The following is an 18,760-nucleotide window of genomic DNA, read 5'->3' as shown; positions in this document are numbered from 1 at the left end:
ATTGTGAGCTATGGCTGAGTAGAGAATAGCTCCTACAGAGTAACAACAGCAGTAAGTAACTTGAGTACAAGAATCTCTCCATAAAAACAAATTTTATTCTGTGGCACAAAGCAATAATCTGCTTTTGGTGTTGATTAAATGTTGAAGCAAAGTTAAGGCTTTTAATCAACTGCAAATCCCATTTAATGTAAGCATACTCCAGCACTGAGAACGTTATTGATATTATATATGAAGAGAAAATGTTTATCCAATATCTCTCACAAAACCACAATTTTTTCCTCAGAGGATCTGGAATGTGGCTATGTCAATCTCTGAAAGCCTTTCTACTGATGCTGATGCTTATTTAGGGTATTTGTTTAAGTGAATAACTAAACAGGCTTCTACACAAATAACAATAAATAATTCTAATCCTTAGTATGTATGTAGAAGTTTCCATTCATAGGCCATCGAGTGCTTTAGAGATGGGTAAAATTTATGACTTTAAAAGACATATGTAATTAAAGAACTGCAAATTTCAGCTCAGTATTCTCAAAATGAGCTAGTGGCTCTGATGGTCCACTGGGAAAAGACAAGTGAAGTCAAGCCGAAGTTTTCAGAGCTCTGTGTCTTTTGCACAAAGTAGAATTCTGGGTGCTTGTTTTGAGCATCCTGCCTCTGACAGTGCCAAAGCAGGACACCACAAAACCACAGCAAACAATGAAATAATGGGGGAAAAAAAGATATTTTTTTAATGAACTGCAACTCCAGACAAGCCAGCAATTCATTCAGCACCCATAAGGCAAATCTGAACTCAAGTTCAGACAGCGGTAACTCCTCCTTGGTTGGTTAGCTATGTGAAGAAATGGAAATCGTGGCACAGAATAGATCAAGGGTTGGCTGCCCAAATTAACCTTTTCTTGCAGTGATTATTCATCTTTCTTCCAGTCTAACTTCAATAAATGATGACAGGACACTTGGGAGTATGAGGGGAAGCCTTTTCCAGGTACAACATCATTATTCATCTGCTGGCAGTGGAGGCAGAACTTATGCTGGCACATCCCAAAGAGAGAAATTTTTGGGAGCACAAGGCAAGGCCCACAGACATGGCTACTCTCCCATCACAATTATCATCTTGGCAAATTGAGTCTGGACAGCCATGAGAATCCTCATCAGTCTCTGATGGCTGGGAACAGAGACAGGGTCTAAAAATCTCAGATCTTGTGAGCTAGGAAACTTATTTTTGAAACAAGAGCTGGTCACCCAGTGCAGCAGATTGGGCAGCCAGTACACAGATAACTCCTGCAGCTGCCTAGGGTTGTCACTTGCTCAGATTTTGGCCCCCAGGAAGAGTTTATTTTCCAATGTGTGGATGGACATGTCTGTTTCCAAACAGAAGCCATGCTACTCTGCCTATGCATAACTTAGGCACAGAAAAACACTGTTAAAAAGTAGTTTCAGAGACCACACTTGCCATTGAAGCCCTCTTCTTCTTTTGCCTTTTTGGAGAAATGAACAAACACAAGAAATAATCAAAATAAAACACACAGATTTGCTATAGGAAAACAGTGAGACAAAGAGAAGGTAATTTTTGATATGATAGAATAATTTCAAACAGCCTCATATATTTTCTCCCTGAAGAATACACTTTTTTTGGGTCAAAAGCCAAAATAGATAAGTGAGGCTTGATCCAGAGCTTATTAAAATCAACAGAACCTCCCTTCTGATTTTAAATGACTGCAGGAAAAAACTACAGATTTTATCTTCTTTGCAATGCACAAAAAAAAAAAAAAAAGAAGAAGAAAAGCAAAGCATTCACCCTCAGTACCTCAGTACATAAAAGTGAAGTCAGAAATGTGTTGCCATCAAGACATTCTTGCAACTCACCCCCCCAACACCCCACACAGCTTCCATCACATCTCCCAAATAAGGGCTAAGACTCTAAAGACCACTAAGGGAACAGAGTAAATAAAAAGTTAGAATAATGAGCCCTAAAGATTCTTTTGTCCTCTAGAATTAAGTTCTCCTTTTCTTGCTATTATGCTTCTATGAGCAGATACAGAAATTACATCAGATGGTGGGTGTATGGGACCTCCCAATCCAACAAGGGGGAACCCCTGTGACAGAGGACTCCTGAGCATGTTTCCCATTTAAATGGCCTGGATTCAGCTTGATGTCATCTTCCCTGTAAATCCTATTTGACTCATGGCCAAGAGTATGGGGGTTCATTTTGCAGGGATATTGGGCTATTCATTTGGCCAAACTCGTCATCTCATCTCATCTCATCTCATTACTCACAAGGCAGGCAGGACAAATTGGGGTTGCATGTCCTCACATCTGACATCTACCTCCAGCCCAAGGGCTTTTCTCCTTAGAAACAAACAGAAAAGTAGAAAAGGAAAAACCAAACATTTTGAAAAATACAAAGCTGAGGAAATAGAGCAAACACAGAGATTAGTGGAAGGCATATAGGCAGCCGCTCACTTTCTTAAGGGCCTTAGCTTGTAACGAAAGGCAATATCAGCGTCTGGCAGGAGGATACCAAGGCCCATACGACTGTTATCAAGTCTGACAGCTTTGTTTTCCACTAGTTCTACATCGAAATGAGCCAATAGTATGAAGAGAAACATCTTCATCTCATTCATTGCAAGGAACCTCCCTGGACACATGCTGATTCCAGAGCCGAAGGGCATTAGGAAATACTTCAGTTTTCTTCCTGCCTTGTAGAATGTGGTTTTCTTCTTGCCATTCTCTATGTATCGATCAAACTTATACTCCTGAAAATAAAAGAGAAAGAGAGAGAGACCGTGATATCTAACAAGGCAGCTACATGAGTTGCTTTGTTTGTGCAACAGTGACGCTTCTGAAACCCAGAAAATAAGATAAAGAGGAAGACAAGGAGCTGACAGCTTCGCCTTTTTAGTTGGTTCCCTCAAGTTTCATTAGCTCACATTATCTTCCCCGCAAAGAACGCTCCTTAAATCCACTTAGTTAGCTTAGCCCTTTTACATCAAGCTCCTTCAACTTCCATGTCTCATCCACTGAGTGTCTGGCCTGTATTGATTGTAATTAGATTTTGACTGCTTTGTAGCAGGGACAATGAACCTTAGTGGAAGGACAATTTTCTTGTAAAGCATCATATGCGTTCAGTCTGGTACATACATCATGAATAAGGATAATCTGCCAAATTCCGCAAATGCCTATGAATAAATTAATGCATCGCACCGATCTTGTTCTTGCGATCTAGAGCAACATTTATCCTTCTTTTGCACCCAGTGGTGCAGATTATCCGAAAACCAGACCCGATGCTTTGCGGTAAATTTCCTCTTCAGTTGGAGATGGTTGCTGTTTTATTTGCCACATCTGACCTTCAAAGGGTTTGCTCTGGAAGCTGTTAAGCAGGATGACCGTCAGTGATAGACCACTATAAAGAGGGGCCTTTCAAGTAAGGCTTGAGGTTGCGCTTGTAACCTTCATTCCATAAATTGAACATCTTTCTGACTATTTCCCAGTAGCAGGATCCCTGTTTAGAGATAATTCATGTTTTTGAATGAAGGAGATCTGGCATCCTCACTCAGTCAACGGCAAATTAACCACGTACAAAATCCTCTTGCATGCTTTGAATAAAAATGACAGACACTTCTTGCTTATGGTCACTCATTAGCATTTGTCCTGCTTTGCATACATCTGCTATAGCAGCAGCCATTTGGAGCTGCCTGGGAACAAGTCAGTCAGACAGAAACCAACCTCAACTGATTAAAAAAACCCACACTGCAATGAAAAATACACTGATACTGATCTACCCATAAGATTAAAGGCTCTGAAAACCATGCACTGCAAGTCCTGCTGTCAAGAAAAAACAGTGAGGGGAAAAGAACAGTGAGAAAAAGAACAAGCACAAGGTGCACCAGAGGGGCTGTAATTTTGGATGTTGAAGAACAGGAGCTTGTTTCCCCAAATGACAGCGGCCTGTATTTTCCACAAAGTTAAAAGTGATCATATATGTGTTTCCACTGAGAAATAATTCTTTTCAGTCTCTTTGAACATCCCAGCCAAAACAAAGCATGCCATTATTTTTTTTTCCTGGTAAGCTATTGCTTCGTTTGAAGAAACACAGTAACAAATGAAAGCCCAGAATACCATTTCTTCCTTAAAACATATTTACTTCCTGAAATGTAAATCCTGCTGGTCTAAAAAAGCTCTGCTAAATATGAACTGCAATTGCTTAAAAAAAATACAAGCCAGTCCAGAGCTCTTCACTTTGTTGGAATGTTTCCACTAGGTGCACTCCTGGCATCTGGAGCAATTAAGAACTGTGGTATCGAACACATATAGACATACTGGGCCAAACCTTATGCTTTCTTTGTCATTTTAAGAGCCGTCTGAGAGTTGTAATTGCTTTTAACAAAAAATAAATTGCTGTCTAAGGAACTGGAGAAGCAGAAAACAAGTGTGAGGCAGGAATGGAGCCAATGACAGTGACATCAAATTCGTGCTTAGGTTGTTGAAGACCCTAGGATTGGATAGCACTTATTTAAAAGCTAGTTCTGTGGCTAAATAAAGACTAATTTTTGATGATAAAGGAACTTTCAGCCATGCATAAGGCCTCTTTGGAAGAGACAGGGTGGATGATGGTGAGGAAAAGGTGAAAAAAAACACTGAGGAAGAGTAGGAGATGAAGTTCTGTGTGGATGGCCTGCTAAGGGCATTATGAAAACCGAACAGTCTCCTGTGGTTGATGTGTCTGTCTCTCACATTTCATATTTACCTTTGTTTGGAAAGCCACCAGGTAAGGTTTCCCGATATTTCACTCTACGGGATTTACAAAGTTAATTTATAGACCTCTATAATTTGGCTAACTTAGGATTCAGGGGTTCATTTACCCACTTCACTAAAAAAAAAAAAAAAAAAGACTCATTTATTTAGGCTTTGACAAGTGGAGAAAGAAGTCAACAATACATGCTTACACTTACACAAAGCGGAAGATAGCCTGTACTTAAATTTATGTATCGAGGAGAAAAGCCTTGCTACAAAATTATCTCATCAAGCTGCCTGTTTTCCCAGGAAAGTTTTCCCTAAATACATGACAAGCTCAAGACTGCACCTTTCAAAAAATTCATTCTCCATCTCTATCTGATCCTCAGTAGTTATTGTTGAAAGCACACTGCATATTTTAAGAACCAAACAGAACAGTGATTTCCCCACTTTTCGAGAGGGCCCGTGTGCTGAAATCCATGTACTGCAATGTGTGGATTGCTCATTCACTATCGAAAAGATAAAATATATGAACTAAAGCTGTACTGTGAAAGCTGAGCAGAGCTGATACTAAGCAGATATATTCAAGCAACGGAAATATGGTAATATATTCCGGCAATTATTGGATAAGGGAGGGGATCAGTTTCCTCACTGATGCTTTTTGTCTAGGACCTAAACAAACAGATGGACTTTTGACAAATCAATAATGTTCTCCAAAATAAAGTGTTAAGAATAAAATGAGAAAAAGTCTATTTGTCAGTTGTTACTTTTTAAGGATAGAAATATTAATCAACTATTTGCCAATATATGGATTATTTTTTAAAACCCTTTGTTTTTGGTGTGGACAGCCAGCAGGGCCCTCCTGGATGTCACTTCCATTTTCACGTCTCCAGTGATCACCCCTGTGACCGTACTTTACTCTGCTAACTCTGACTCGCACCACACCTCCTCTCACAGACTCTGGTGGAGTTTCTGCACGAGACACTGTCCTGAACCAACAAGAAACTTGAATCTCATCTTTCCTCTGCAACCTCATATCCTTAAATTCCCAAATGGGACAGCCTCAGGGAGCAATGCCACTAACATGGATGTTCTATAAACATACAAAAACATTCCAGTTCCCTTCTTTGGCTCAAATACCAAATTGGCATGGCTGGGAGATAGCTGCTTGCTTAGGAAAAAGGGGAGGAGGAATGGATCGGCTATGAACTCTTGCTTCCCAGGCAGAGGTGGCATTTAGTGGCTTCAGTGTCCACCCCTGTGCTTCCTCCGTGGCACCCCAGGCTGGGGACAGCAATCTGGGGGAGTAACCTCGTGCAGATGAAGACTATTCAATTTGCATGCAGGTGGTGAACTTCTGAAGCCGTATTAAGGCTGAGGCAGGGTGGATTAATTTCGAGTCTTTGATATTCATTAACTCGAGCGTCAGAGAAAAATATAAGGAGATGACACAATTACCCTCCGAGCTTCGCTGCAGAGCAACAGCTTTACAGTCTCAAGTTCACAACGCTCTACTAATTGATCAAGAAGAGGCAAATCCCTATGAAGGGAGGTGAAAAAGCATAAGGCTCAAGTAAGACACTGCTATAATATTATAGGGCTTCAGAGAGTCAATGATGCTTTGGGGGCACTTAGCTAAATGGCCCACATTATTTGCTATTTAAACCACCTTCTATTATCCAGCCCTCCTTGGGTATCAAATGATCCACTACCAAACAAACCCCACATTTAGCCTAAAGTTTATGGTAGTCAATGTGCAATTGTCAATTCCTTTGAAAGCAGTTGCAGTCAGTCTCATCACCATATTTCTCTCTTCAGGCCATGAATCCTTTGACCTATAGGGCCCTAGAAAATACATCTGAAAGTAGGAAGATTTGTTCCACAAGAAGGAACAGCAGTGGAAAAAAAAACAAATGCAACCCACAGATCACAAAAGGTTTGGCTGCTGCGACGTGCCTGGAGTAGGAAGAGTAGCACCAGCTGAGTGTTTACCTTAGGATCTTCATAGACCTCAGGGTCCATGTGCAAAATCTGCGGGTAAAGGGCTATCCAGTCTCCTTTCCTCAAACAGACTTCTTGATTCCCTTCAAGCTTGAGAACAAAATCCTCCTGGCTGATGCGAATGTTCATGGAGGACGAGCACATTCGTAAACTCTCGTTTAAGGCACTCTCTGCGATTAAACAAAAGCGGAGGGGGGGAAGCATCAGAAATATGGGAGATGACTGGAAATTATACATGGTTGCAGATGCTGCATCTCGACAGGCTTAGTAGGGCAGGCTAAAGGAAAAAAAAAAAACCACAAACCACAAACCAAACCAAACATAAAGCAGAGACCAGGAGGAGGCAATAAACAACCCCGCGGGGCAGGGGGGGAGTCGCGACGCTGAACCTCTCGATGTGATTCTCATTGATGGTGTTGAGAAATCCTGTCGGTTGTAGGCAGCATCGAGTTTTGGGTGGAAAGTCATTATTCAGGCATCATGTTGGAAACAACGCAATCAAAAGACACAAACACTTTATGCATTTACATATATTTTGGACGTTGCAAGCAAATACCAGCAAAAGCATTCATGGAGCTACTTAGCTTGCCTTTCAAAAGCTGTTGCATGTAATAGCAGGACTATATGTTAGAAAAAAAAATTTGCTTGTTATTCCATAGTCATTCCGAGGATTTTAAAATTTATTTATTTTCTTTCCAATGTGCTACGCTGTCAAATGGTAGTGTCTATTATGGTCAGAGTGAACAAAAGCAATTCATTATTTTCCTGGTAATTTTAAGAGAGAAAGACACTTTTAATTGGCCAAGAGAAAACAAAACACAGTTCTTCAAGGCTTAAGGAAGGCAAGATTTCTGTCTCCACCATCACATCCTGGAAGGCTCCAGAAGCTGAATGTCCTTGCTTTCCCAGTGGCCTTCACCTTTTGCTCCTAGCACGACAGATTTTATGGCTAATTTCCGGCAATTTATCCTGGCAGTTTGAGGAGGAATTCCTTTGGGAATAATATGCATAATTTGCATAAATCATTCTGATAGCATGTATATCAGCATGTAGCTCCTGTCTAGGTCTGCATCTCTCACTTAGTAATCAAAACTGACTATTTTTCCACCAGCGTGTATGGGCGCTGTTATATGTGACTTGATTCCTTCTAATCATCAGTGTGAAAAATAGCCTAAAATAGGGTTTCATTTGCACATAATAATCCATTTGTGTCTGCGTTTATGTTCTGTGGTATCAGATAAGCTTTCTTTAAGTGCTCGCCAAGGCACTGTAACTGCTGCACCCAAAAGGTTAGTTTATTAGAGAGAGTAGCTACCCAGTGTAGATGCCACCGAAAAAAGATAATAACAAACGTTCTTTCACTAAAAATTAAATCTGGTGCAGCATGCATAGCAAATAAAGTGGCCCTGGATGCTTTCTTGCAGGAGGTTTTTCCTTGAGCATGCATTTGTCTAAAGAAATGAGGCTGCGGTCAGCTTTGTGTGGCCAGCGCTGTGATTCAATGTGACGTACAGTGAGTCTGTGCATATTCTTTTGGACTGCCTTCGTTACTATAATCAGGCAGAGTCAAATCGGCTTGTTGGTGACGAAGCCAGAAAAGAACCCTGGTTCCAGAAGATGGCCTCTACTGCGGATAGCCACAAGGCACCTGACACGATAGATTTCAACTGGCAGCGCTCTGGCAACAAAACTTTACGCGGTACAAAGAAAGGGTCCAGCCTCCACTCCCAGACTGTCTTTGACCTGCGGAAAATGAAGCTGGTGACTCCGCGCTGGTCCACCATTTGGAAATGGTAGTGACATACATAGCAACACCAGAAAACAAGTGAGGAAGGGGGAAGGAGGGGAAAAAAAGGAAAAAAATTATTAAAGCGCTGCTGAGAAATAGCAGGTTTATGTTTAAACGCCCAAGCAATGCGGTCACATCCTATTGGCGGACATTGTCCCAGAAAGCGTGGCAGTCCCTGCCCGCTGCTGGATCCTGAATGACAATTGGGCAGCATCTCTTATGCAGAAGTTAATCACAATAATGGAGCACAAAGTGTGGCTTAGCGGTCAGATCGTAAATGACAAATCTGTTTTACCTTCCAGTACCAGTTATGTGTGGAAGGCGAGCTTGGCTCTCGCTCTGAGCGATCATGCCGATAATCATTAGATGACAAAAGTAATGAGTCACATTATGATCAACAAAGGAGAATGGAGCTTATACGGCTTCGCAGGCTCACATTAAAAAAATAGACAGTCAGCTTTCCACAAATGCCGAAGCTATACATTGAGAGGAATGACAACTGCACAATAAAACTGCAGCCTTTACTTGCAGTTGTCATAGTTCAGCAGACACCAGCCATCGCTGCTGACAGACCAGCTGGGTAGCTTGGGAGGCCTTCCATTCTGCACCGTGAGGTACAGTAAATTATCCAGCATGGTAGAGCAACATCTGTTTCTGTGCTTGTGCCGAACAAACAAGGCAATTTAAAGCATACCAAGGGATAACCAAGCAGCAAATGAACATGACCCTCATTTTTTCCCCCCCTTCTTACACACATGAGATGCTAAACTTCACTGTGCGAGTGCTACATAAAGAAGCCAGGCTGTTGTTTGATAAGGTGTTGTCAGAGAGATTTTACATATTTTCTAGAGGGAGAGAGAGGGGAAAGAAAGAGATATCTCTCATAGTATTGTTATTCTTAGAATCCTCCCACTTCTCTCTTCATTTCTCTTATACTAAAGCTAGCACTTAGCTTCCAATTCATTCTAGATTTTTTTTTAAAATTGTTTCAATATACTTATAAATATTCAGTCCTTAAACCCTAATTTGCTATACTTAGTTCACATGCCTTCAAGCATTTGTCTTCCAATTTCCACTGAATAAATGCGTACTAATGAGAAATAGAGCAAGCTGCTGAGGCAAAGCTGGGTGACTCGAGCCTGGCCTGCCACCAGCTCGTGATAGGCAGGCAAATTGAGTTAAAATGAAAAGTCTTGTCAGCTGAAATACAACATGGTAGCCAAACAGCAAGCTGTCAATCATCCAGCCAAAACAAGGGACTGCAGGTAATAAAAGGTCATTGCGAATCATAAGTGCATTTGGCTTTCATAGGCAAGTTAATTTTAATTAAACATGATCTCTATCTGTAAATGTTTTATAAAACTTATTGTGCATAATGGGTTGTTAATTTTACACTAACACATAGCAGGTAATAGGGTACTATAATTATTAGAGTGTATTGTAGGAAAATAGCTATCAAGTATGCAAATATTTTGGGGGGGGTCATTTACCCACAGGCATCACGGTGTGCCAACACAAACGATGATCTGAAACAAATACATTTGCATCTTACTAAGACCTAAATGGTACTGCCCAGCCCATTCCAGGAAATATAGCCATTTCTCTCAATACAACCAACATTTTTAATGCTTAGCATTTGCGATACAACCACACACTCCGTATTAGGTTTTTTTTTTGGTTCCTACCCTTTCCTGTGTACAAAACATTTCCAAGCTGTGCTCTTTTCGCAGGAAATATCTGGGATTCAGCAATGACCTGGGGCAAGAATACTTCACCATATAAATGAATGGACTAATATTAAACAAACGAACTGACTAAACATGCCTAGCATTAAATATGCACTAAGTATATCTCTGCCTTACCCTTTGCATTTCCATTATAACCATAAAAACTGACAGACCATTCTCATGTGTCGTTTACCATATTAGAGCTCCGTTGTGAGCCATAATGACTAATAATGTATGTTATTCTGCATACGCAAATATACGCATTTGAGTTTCGGGAAAAGTCTTGCGTAGACAAAACAAAGTGTGCTGCCCCAGAAATGCCATAGGAAAAAAATAATCAGAGCCAAAATTTGCTAGTATTGCTGAAGGTTGAAAGATTTTTTTTTTTTTAATAAAAAAATCACATACCTGTGTTTTGAATTTAGAAGTAAATCAGGCCATGTTGTTCTCTAAACCCAAAGAATCTGACCATAACAACAACGTTGCTTCCTGAGAAAGGCTTTTTAGCAATTCTTGCCTGTTCTCCATAGCATGAGGAATCCAAAAAAAGGCTCTTGTTATAGTAGGCCAAAAAGAGGACGGAGAATCAGAGCGCTTAAAACAGGAGAATGAGATGACAAGGTGATGAACGTACAAGAATCCCACCTGGTCTGCCTTACTCGAGAGCAGGGACACAAATCCCAGTTTTCTGTGCCCTGGGTTGGCACAGAGGGAGAGAGGGAAGAGGAGAAGCTCAGTCTTGGAGGTTGGGGTTGGTGAGCTGCAAGGGCAAGGGCAGTGCTGGCCCCCAGCCTTCCTGCAACGTGGGGATTTTTGGTGGGCAAGCAATGCAAATTGGGACCTCTGTCCCTCCTACACATTTACATCTCTGTCCACTGAAGCATGAATTTAATTCTCTTATGGTACAGATTTTTTTTCTATATTATTATTTTATGGGAAAGTATCCAGCCCTTTATGACTTAAGTGCCACAAGAATTGAAATCTAGCTTCTGTTCATACCACATTACATTTAACACGATTATAAAATTTAACAAAAGTGTTACAAGAATACTACAAAGTAGGATGTGGCACTTTCCTCTCAACACATAAATCAAATGTTATCAAGGTACTTCAAGATTTCAAGGAGCAGCAGAGGAATGACACAGTTAATATTTTAAACTGTTCATACCATTTTGCACCAGATGGTTTCAGTGAAGTACATGCTTTTATTTTCCTTATTCCTACACTTCCGGGGTGCCTTTTTTTGTGTTGTTTTTTGTTTTCTTTGCCATTCCCATCTCAGTCTCTAAATAGAAAACATGTTCTCTCTTGATCTTCTTGATGCTTGGTAACTTTCCTTTTCTCTTATTTTTTGATGGATGTTAACTCTGATGTGAAGTAGTTTTACTTGTGTTCCTTAAAAGTACATTAAATCCTTAGAATGTCATGTTATTCTTCAGAAGTGTCCTTGTCATCCAATACATCCCCTACTTCAAAAGCATTCTGTATCAGTTAGAGAGAAATCTGCACCAAAACAGCCGTGACTCCAGATGAAACCAACTTACTAGACTCATGCTATAGAAGATTAACATTAACGCTCTAACAAAAAGTAACTGGATCAAACTCAATTTTGCAATTAAAAGTTTGAACACAGGATCTTGATAAAGGCCAAACTGGATGGTCCTGGAGAACAGTAGCTATTGTCTAGACCCAAACCAGGCACAGAGACTGCACTGCTCCACCACCCTCTCCTGACACAGCTTCAAGAGTGGAACATCAGTTCAGGTCATGAGCTACCAGAAAATATAGACAAGAGCTACCAAAAAATATAGACAAGAGCTACCAAAACATATAGATGTGAGCTCAGTTTTAACAGGGGACTGTTTCTGAAATTTGAAAAGATAGGAATATTAAATATTTAAGCTTTTATTCAGCTGTTATCTACCCTACTGACACTACTTATGGAGACTTTCAGATCCTTAAAGATTAGGCTCCCACCTGCTACACCCTTTCTCCTCCCTTGGGCTAATTTTAACATTTATCTTGTCAGTGCCTGGTGCTCTGAAGGCCTATCCAGCTCCTGGATCAAACAATGTCCAATGGCCACTGGCAATGGCCACTCTGAACCCCTGATCCAGATCTGTATCTCCCTTAAAGCTCCCTATTTTGAATCAAGGCGCTTTTTTCAATACTGAAAACACCATTTCTACTCCGCAAAGCTTTACTTTCTTAAATTTCATTTGGAAGCATCACTCAACCGAAACCTGCTTTTGAAGTCTCTTTGTTTTGTTAAAGAAAGAAAGTGCTTGTGAAAAAAATTACATTTGCAGTTTAAATACATTATCCCACTTTAATTTCAGAAAAGGGTCTTTCTTGGCAGTACCATACTTAAGTATTTGAAATGCATTAACACTTCGGCAGATGCTCAGAATCAAACAACTTAATAGGCATCAACTTTTTTTTCAAATAATTGCAAAGCTTCGATTTAGCCTTTTGCATACCTTGCATAGTTAATTACCTAGGCTTTAATGTTTACATGCAATGAGAGTATCTACAGCTATAAACTACATAATTTATAATTGATGTAAATGGGTGTTATTATGTCAATTAGGCAGCTGTGTCCTCCACCTTCTCAGTAAACAGAAATGAGTGATAAACCGAATTTGCCGGGAGAGCCCCTCTTTTCTTCCTAACAGATAAAAATAAATTACCTAGGTAGACCAGGTTGTCCAATTGTTCTCTGGTGAGGTGGATGTTATACGTGGGCCCTCTCTTCTGACCTGTTGACTGCAGCAAATGGTCAATCTCGTCACGCACCGCTGCAAGAGCTTCTGGGTGCCGCAGAAGATAATACATGGCCCAGAATGTAGCTGGAATCGTGTTTCCCACAGAGGCCCACAGGAAGGCAAAATGATGTGCTGGGAGAAAATAAGTGAAAAGGAAGATTAATAGCGTTTATTACACTGATTAGATTTGCAGTGTGCTAATTAAAAGATGTTAGGACACAGACCCAGCCAAGGATCAGTGAATGCTAATGAGGACCAATAGGCTTCTGAAGTCTAATTTTCTGCTTAATGAGAATAGTTTGAAATGTAATGTCGGGGGGGGTGGGGGGAATAAGGGGAGGAAATGCAGCTCAGTTATAATCTTTCTCATTATCACCATTAAGTATCTTGTTTTACCACCTCAGCACAAAAAAAAAAATCAATTATCATAGAGGGTTGTTTCAGAGTAAAACATTTTATCATTAGCCAATTAGAAAGAACATAAAAAAATTTCAAGGTCGCCATTTTGCCTTTTTATTTCAAAGGTCTATAGTAAATTATTTTATTTCAGACAAGCAATCATTCATAAGTTTCCTACCTGCTTTGTCATAATCTCCAAGCAGCTCATATTTCTCAAATATATCTTGTCTGGCTTGGACCACTTTTGACCCTCCCAGCCATTTTGTCATGTTCTGAAGTAAAAAATGATGTATAAGCTCCTTCCGAACCTTCTTGGTAGCTCCTAGCAACTCAATTGGTATGTTTGCAGCTAAATAGGGAAAGCTGGCATCAAACTTGATAAATTTGTCTCTGATTTCACTAATAACTTTGTGGCCATCTGCAGCAGGAACTCTTCCATATAGTGTTACAAAACTGGCTTCAAACATTACAGAGCAGCAGAATTTGTACATTTTTTCTGTTTCCCAATCTGTTGCTTGTGAGCATTTCCATTCAAATATATCCTGGAGATTTTTCATCATGTGGTCAGAAATGATATCCAAAGGCTTGCCTTGTAGATACTGGTAGATTCTGTGCAGGTTTTCCTTGAGATCAGGGAATTTTCCGTTTGACAAGGCTGGGTAGTCAAAAGTTTTGGAAGCCATTTTATCAGCAAATTCATGAAATTCAAGTTGCTTGCTATTTCGGATGACGTAAACATATAGAAATGGGTCCATGATAAAGGTAATATATCTACCTGAATAGAAGAAAAGAAAAAATGAGAGACATGCACTTTTATAGTCTGGTGACACTCTCAGAAGTAAATAAGAAAATAAGCCCACTCAATGTCTGGAAGAAAAGCACACAGAAAATCCCCAAAGCAAAGACCTGTGAAGAAATCTGCAAAGCCACCCCCCCAAAAAAAAAAGATAAAAAGAAAAAACAAAGGAAGATTGAACAAGTTTTATTATTTAGATTCTCTTTGTCTGGGTGCAGATATCACCTGTGTACACTCTTATGGCTATTTTTAAATTAACGTGAAACCATTTCCACATAGACTGAGCTACTGGTTTTGCCAACAGTAGGGCATGACCTGCAATTGTGGCACTCTGGAATAAATAATTTATTACTCTGGTATAATTTATGAAAATACAGTATGGAGTTGTAGCAGCATTTTAAAATTGTATGTTTTCATTAGCAGAAAGGGAGAAACACACGTTCCACCTGCATGGGGGAAAGTGAAGGCAGTGGGTTGAAGTGGAAATAATGCCATCCAGGCAGCTTTTCTTCAAGCAGATAATACAGAGACTGCCAGTTAACTGCTTTAACTGCACTCTGCAAGCCCCAACATTTAAAGTCTCTCTCAAATCTGTTTCTTTTTTTTCTTTTTCTTTTTCTTTTTTTTTTTTTTCCCCTGAAGTTTCGCTATGTCTTTGCTAAGAAGGTACTTAGTGTCCATAAAATGACTACCTCAGGATTTGATTTAGAAGATGAAGTTTACAATGGAGCAGGCTGCCATTTTTAACATGGGTGCTATTTTGGGGTACACGCTGTCCTGGTGCTATCATGTATTGTGTCAGAGTGCACTTACAACCTCCTACCCTTCCCAAGGTAACTAATGCATTGACATGGCTGTACTTTCAGCTGCTTGTACAGAGGGACAGGATCACATCACGTTTGATGTTTTTTCAAGCTGCCTATGCCAAAAAAATCCCACAATTCCTCTTTAAAGTCAACTACTGAAGAAGAGCATTTTGGTGAACTATCATGAATCAAAATGCTAATACACTCAAAGCTCAATTAAATTTTAACTCTTTATAGATGATGCCCAAGTTAAATCTGAATTTAGAGTTCCTGATTATTAACTTGAATGGAGAGGTGCATTAGGGAAAAAGAGTACCCATTGAAAAACACACATCATCTGCAAAATGTCCCAGCTATAAACTCAGGAAAACAAAAAAGCTTCCAGCGCTTACAGACTAATTCTGTCTCACTAAAAGGACAAATCTCCTTTGATTTTAATGGGAATGCTACATGCTTAAATGAGGACCAAATTTGGCTCTGTGACAGATGTCCTGAGATAAAGTAGTCACTGCCACTAAAGATGTCAACAAGTATCCATGGTTACCATATAGTGATATTTGAATTATCACAGTTATTCCATATTCTGACTTGTATATACAAACAGTGCTCTATGGTAAATCTGGTTGTGCTCTGGACTTCCTCTGCAATTACCAGGTGCCATAATTTCCCCACCAACTACACCTACTGCAATCCCAGGCAACCAGTAAGGAAACATGAGGGATAAATCGACACAGAATTTGATCCCCTTTTTTTTGTCAACAGCGTGCAAAGGTTTTTAAGGCACTTGTAGAGTTTGCTTTACTATAACATAATCAACCATAGATGTAAATTAATTTTTCAAGAATAAATATATTGAGAAATCGTCAAGAAAAAGAGAACCTGAATTCCCAGTCCTATTTTCTGATCATTTCTTCCCTCCCATACCACACAGACTGACAGGAATTTTTTAGTCTCAAACTCTGCAGGATCTTTGTTAGGAGCCCTAGAACTCCTCTCTCTTTCCAGCTTTCACCCACTGTCATACATGCTCTTTATTGAGGCTACCATCTTTGCGATCAAAGCTTGGAAAGAATGCCCATTGGAGCAATTTTTAATAAATAGATTTGGAGTGTTATTAACCCTAAAGATGAAAGCTGGCTTCCTAACTTTGCGTTTACAGGGTAAACAATTTAAGTTAAGATTTTTAATTAATATTAATTTAAACCATCTGTCCACCATCTGCTTATTTCTGATGCAAAATATGAGTTTCTTTGTGATCTTTAATCAGGCACTTAGCAAACGCACATCAATTCTTATCATTTTTAAGTAAGAAAATGATTTTCAGCAAATGAGTTTTCAGACAAACAAACTATTTTAGCAATAATTTAAAATCAAAACTCACTCAACACTAGCACATACTTTGAAAAAAACCCCAAACCTCTGAGAAACAGAATATTACAGATCCCGATTTTTATTATTCTCATCAGGTTCCTGGTAGGAAAATGTAAGTATGTACCAAAATAGAATTCATTTTGTAGAATCAGTTCAGGCTCCAGACCACATCACGGCAAGTCAACAACATATATAAACACATAAACCAAAATACTTTTGTGACTGCATTTAGTAAAGGTCTATAAAGTGGAACCGCTCTATAACAATGGCAGCTTTTTTATGTACCTCACCGAGAATCTAATTTTACATTTCTTAATTAGAAAAAGACTAAAATCTAGAGCTAATTAACTGCAGCTAGTAAGTTGTTGTGAGAGTGGTTATGAGAGCCTTTAGCAATTACAATCATACTCGCACGCAGATGCACGACGCGGCTACACCGATTACCCTGGTCTCCTCCACGCAGGAACAGATTGCTAATTACAAAACCATGACCCAACACCTCCTCTACCCTGAGCAGCAAACATCCAAACTGGAACAAACTTTCTCACCTCAAGTTATGATTTCAAATTTTGTAAGTGTCAATATGGTTCTTAATTCTGCTCTTTAAAATCCTGTCATTGTCCCTGATGAGGTCTCTTCCCACTTATTGTCCCTGGTGGTGTCAGAGATCAACAAATGCAAATATTTCATAAAGTTTCCAGTTATTATTTGGTATTTTGAAAGGCAGTTGCCCCCTCCCCTCCCATTGCAGCTAATGCCAAGAACTATCTCTTAAACACAATCTTTTCTGAAACAGAACCAAAATCTTGATGTTCATGAGATTCCATCAGAGTATTGGTAAAGGTAAATGCCAGATCAGTCAAAAGTGGAGGCACATCACATGCTCTACAAACCAGGAAGCCTTAAATATTGAAGATATTTATAAAGAAACCACTGGGGACCAAGCCTTTCCTTGTCAGATTGTAAAAAAATCCTTCAACACAAAAGACTAAATAGACATGTCCATACAGAAATGTCACACTCCAAATCCCAGTAGTTTAAGTCATTGAGCTATTTTATTTAGTACTGTAGAAACAAGTCAAAATAAGGGATGTATCCTTTTTTTTTGTAAACAGCTCTCTGACTTTTTTGTTTAATATGGCTAGAGAGAATCCATACTTCCACATCCAGTCCTTCAGTCTGCATTACACCCATGCTGCACATAGCCTAGTTATCTCCATTTGGTTTATACAGTCTCCTAGAAATAGAAGATTGATGTGGAAAATATGAAAATTGTCAACTTTGGTAAATCCGAACACAGAAGCCAGTATTTGTATGATAGTTAAGAAATTACTCTAATAATGCATTCTGGAGGTTTTTAATGCTAATGATGAAAGACAAGCATTTCAGATGGCATCTAATGATGGATTTTATTTCAGTAATGCTTGCAGCAGGCTTCAGCTTGGTAAGGAGTTAATGTAAATTACCTTTTGCCTAAGAGAGAAAAACATGATATGTCACTGCACGTGTATCATCATTTAAAATAAAATAATGACTTAGCAGCAGTATTTGAAAAGGCAAGTGTGCTTAGTGAAAAAAACATTTTATTAAAAGTTGAGGCAGTCTCAGAGAGACTGTTGTAGGGTTCAGTATCATTCCTAAGGACTTATCAGGAAAAGAAGACAAAGTTTAATCCCGAGAAACAATGACAAGACTCTTTGAAGCTCTTTAAGTCCTTACCTAGCTGTCTGCCCGTGCTGCTGACCCTGAACAAGCAGAGAGGTTGGGCTGGGAAGTACAGTCATCTCAACACAACACACTCGCTCTCTCCCCTCCTTATTATTTTCTTTTCTCCTTTTTTTTTTTTTTTTTTTAAGACTATCGTATTTACGTAATCGTCCTCTTATTAGAAAGATTCTGCTGAACTGCTGACAATGATGTACAGTGGTGCTTCGCCGGCGTGACGTTTGGGGAAAACGATTCTGCTGCACCACCACACAAAACCAATTAGAGAACTATTTTCTGCGACAGGTCAGGAATTTACATTGTTTCTCATAGAAAGATGTGCTTTTTAATTTCTTTATTAAGATGACATCCATGTCCCTTGCGACTTTTAGGGATGACAATCATTTGCTCATCACATGGGAAAGTACAATCAGCAAAATCGCATTACCGGTACGGGGCAACGCCAGAAACTCCAAGCATCGTTCCGCATTTTCCAAATGAACTAGTTTGAGAACCAATAATTAGAACAATATATATTGATAGAATTTTTTGACAGGACCTTTAGTCACCCACCATGGGGGTGAAGTAATGATAGTCCATATACAACAGGCTACGCTACGTTTGCCGAACATATAAACATCATCTTTGTCAAATCAGTAAGACATATAGAA

The 18,760-nt window shown here is 39.5% G+C and overlaps 1 protein-coding gene across 1 annotated transcript in view; it reads right to left on the bottom strand.

Annotated features, from left to right (window-relative positions):
- Positions 1 to 2,456: 2,456 nt before the first annotated feature.
- The window catches only part of CYP7B1 (cytochrome P450 family 7 subfamily B member 1), a gene marked incomplete at both ends in the record, with an annotated part of 120,729 nt that continues 104,425 nt past the window's right edge, over positions 2,457 to 18,760 (bottom strand). The window contains 4 exons of the mRNA XM_080338731.1: positions 2,457 to 2,753; positions 6,724 to 6,902; positions 12,939 to 13,145; positions 13,591 to 14,187. Coding sequence (XP_080194857.1) covers positions 2,457 to 2,753; positions 6,724 to 6,902; positions 12,939 to 13,145; positions 13,591 to 14,187 — 1,280 coding nt within the window. The remainder of the gene's footprint in view (positions 2,754 to 6,723; positions 6,903 to 12,938; positions 13,146 to 13,590; positions 14,188 to 18,760) is intronic.

Source organism: Nesoenas mayeri (assembly GCF_963082525.1).
Source record: "Nesoenas mayeri genome assembly, chromosome: 2".
Lineage (NCBI taxonomy): Eukaryota > Metazoa > Chordata > Aves > Columbiformes > Columbidae > Nesoenas > Nesoenas mayeri.
This window is presented reverse-complemented; position numbering and strand designations above follow the sequence as displayed.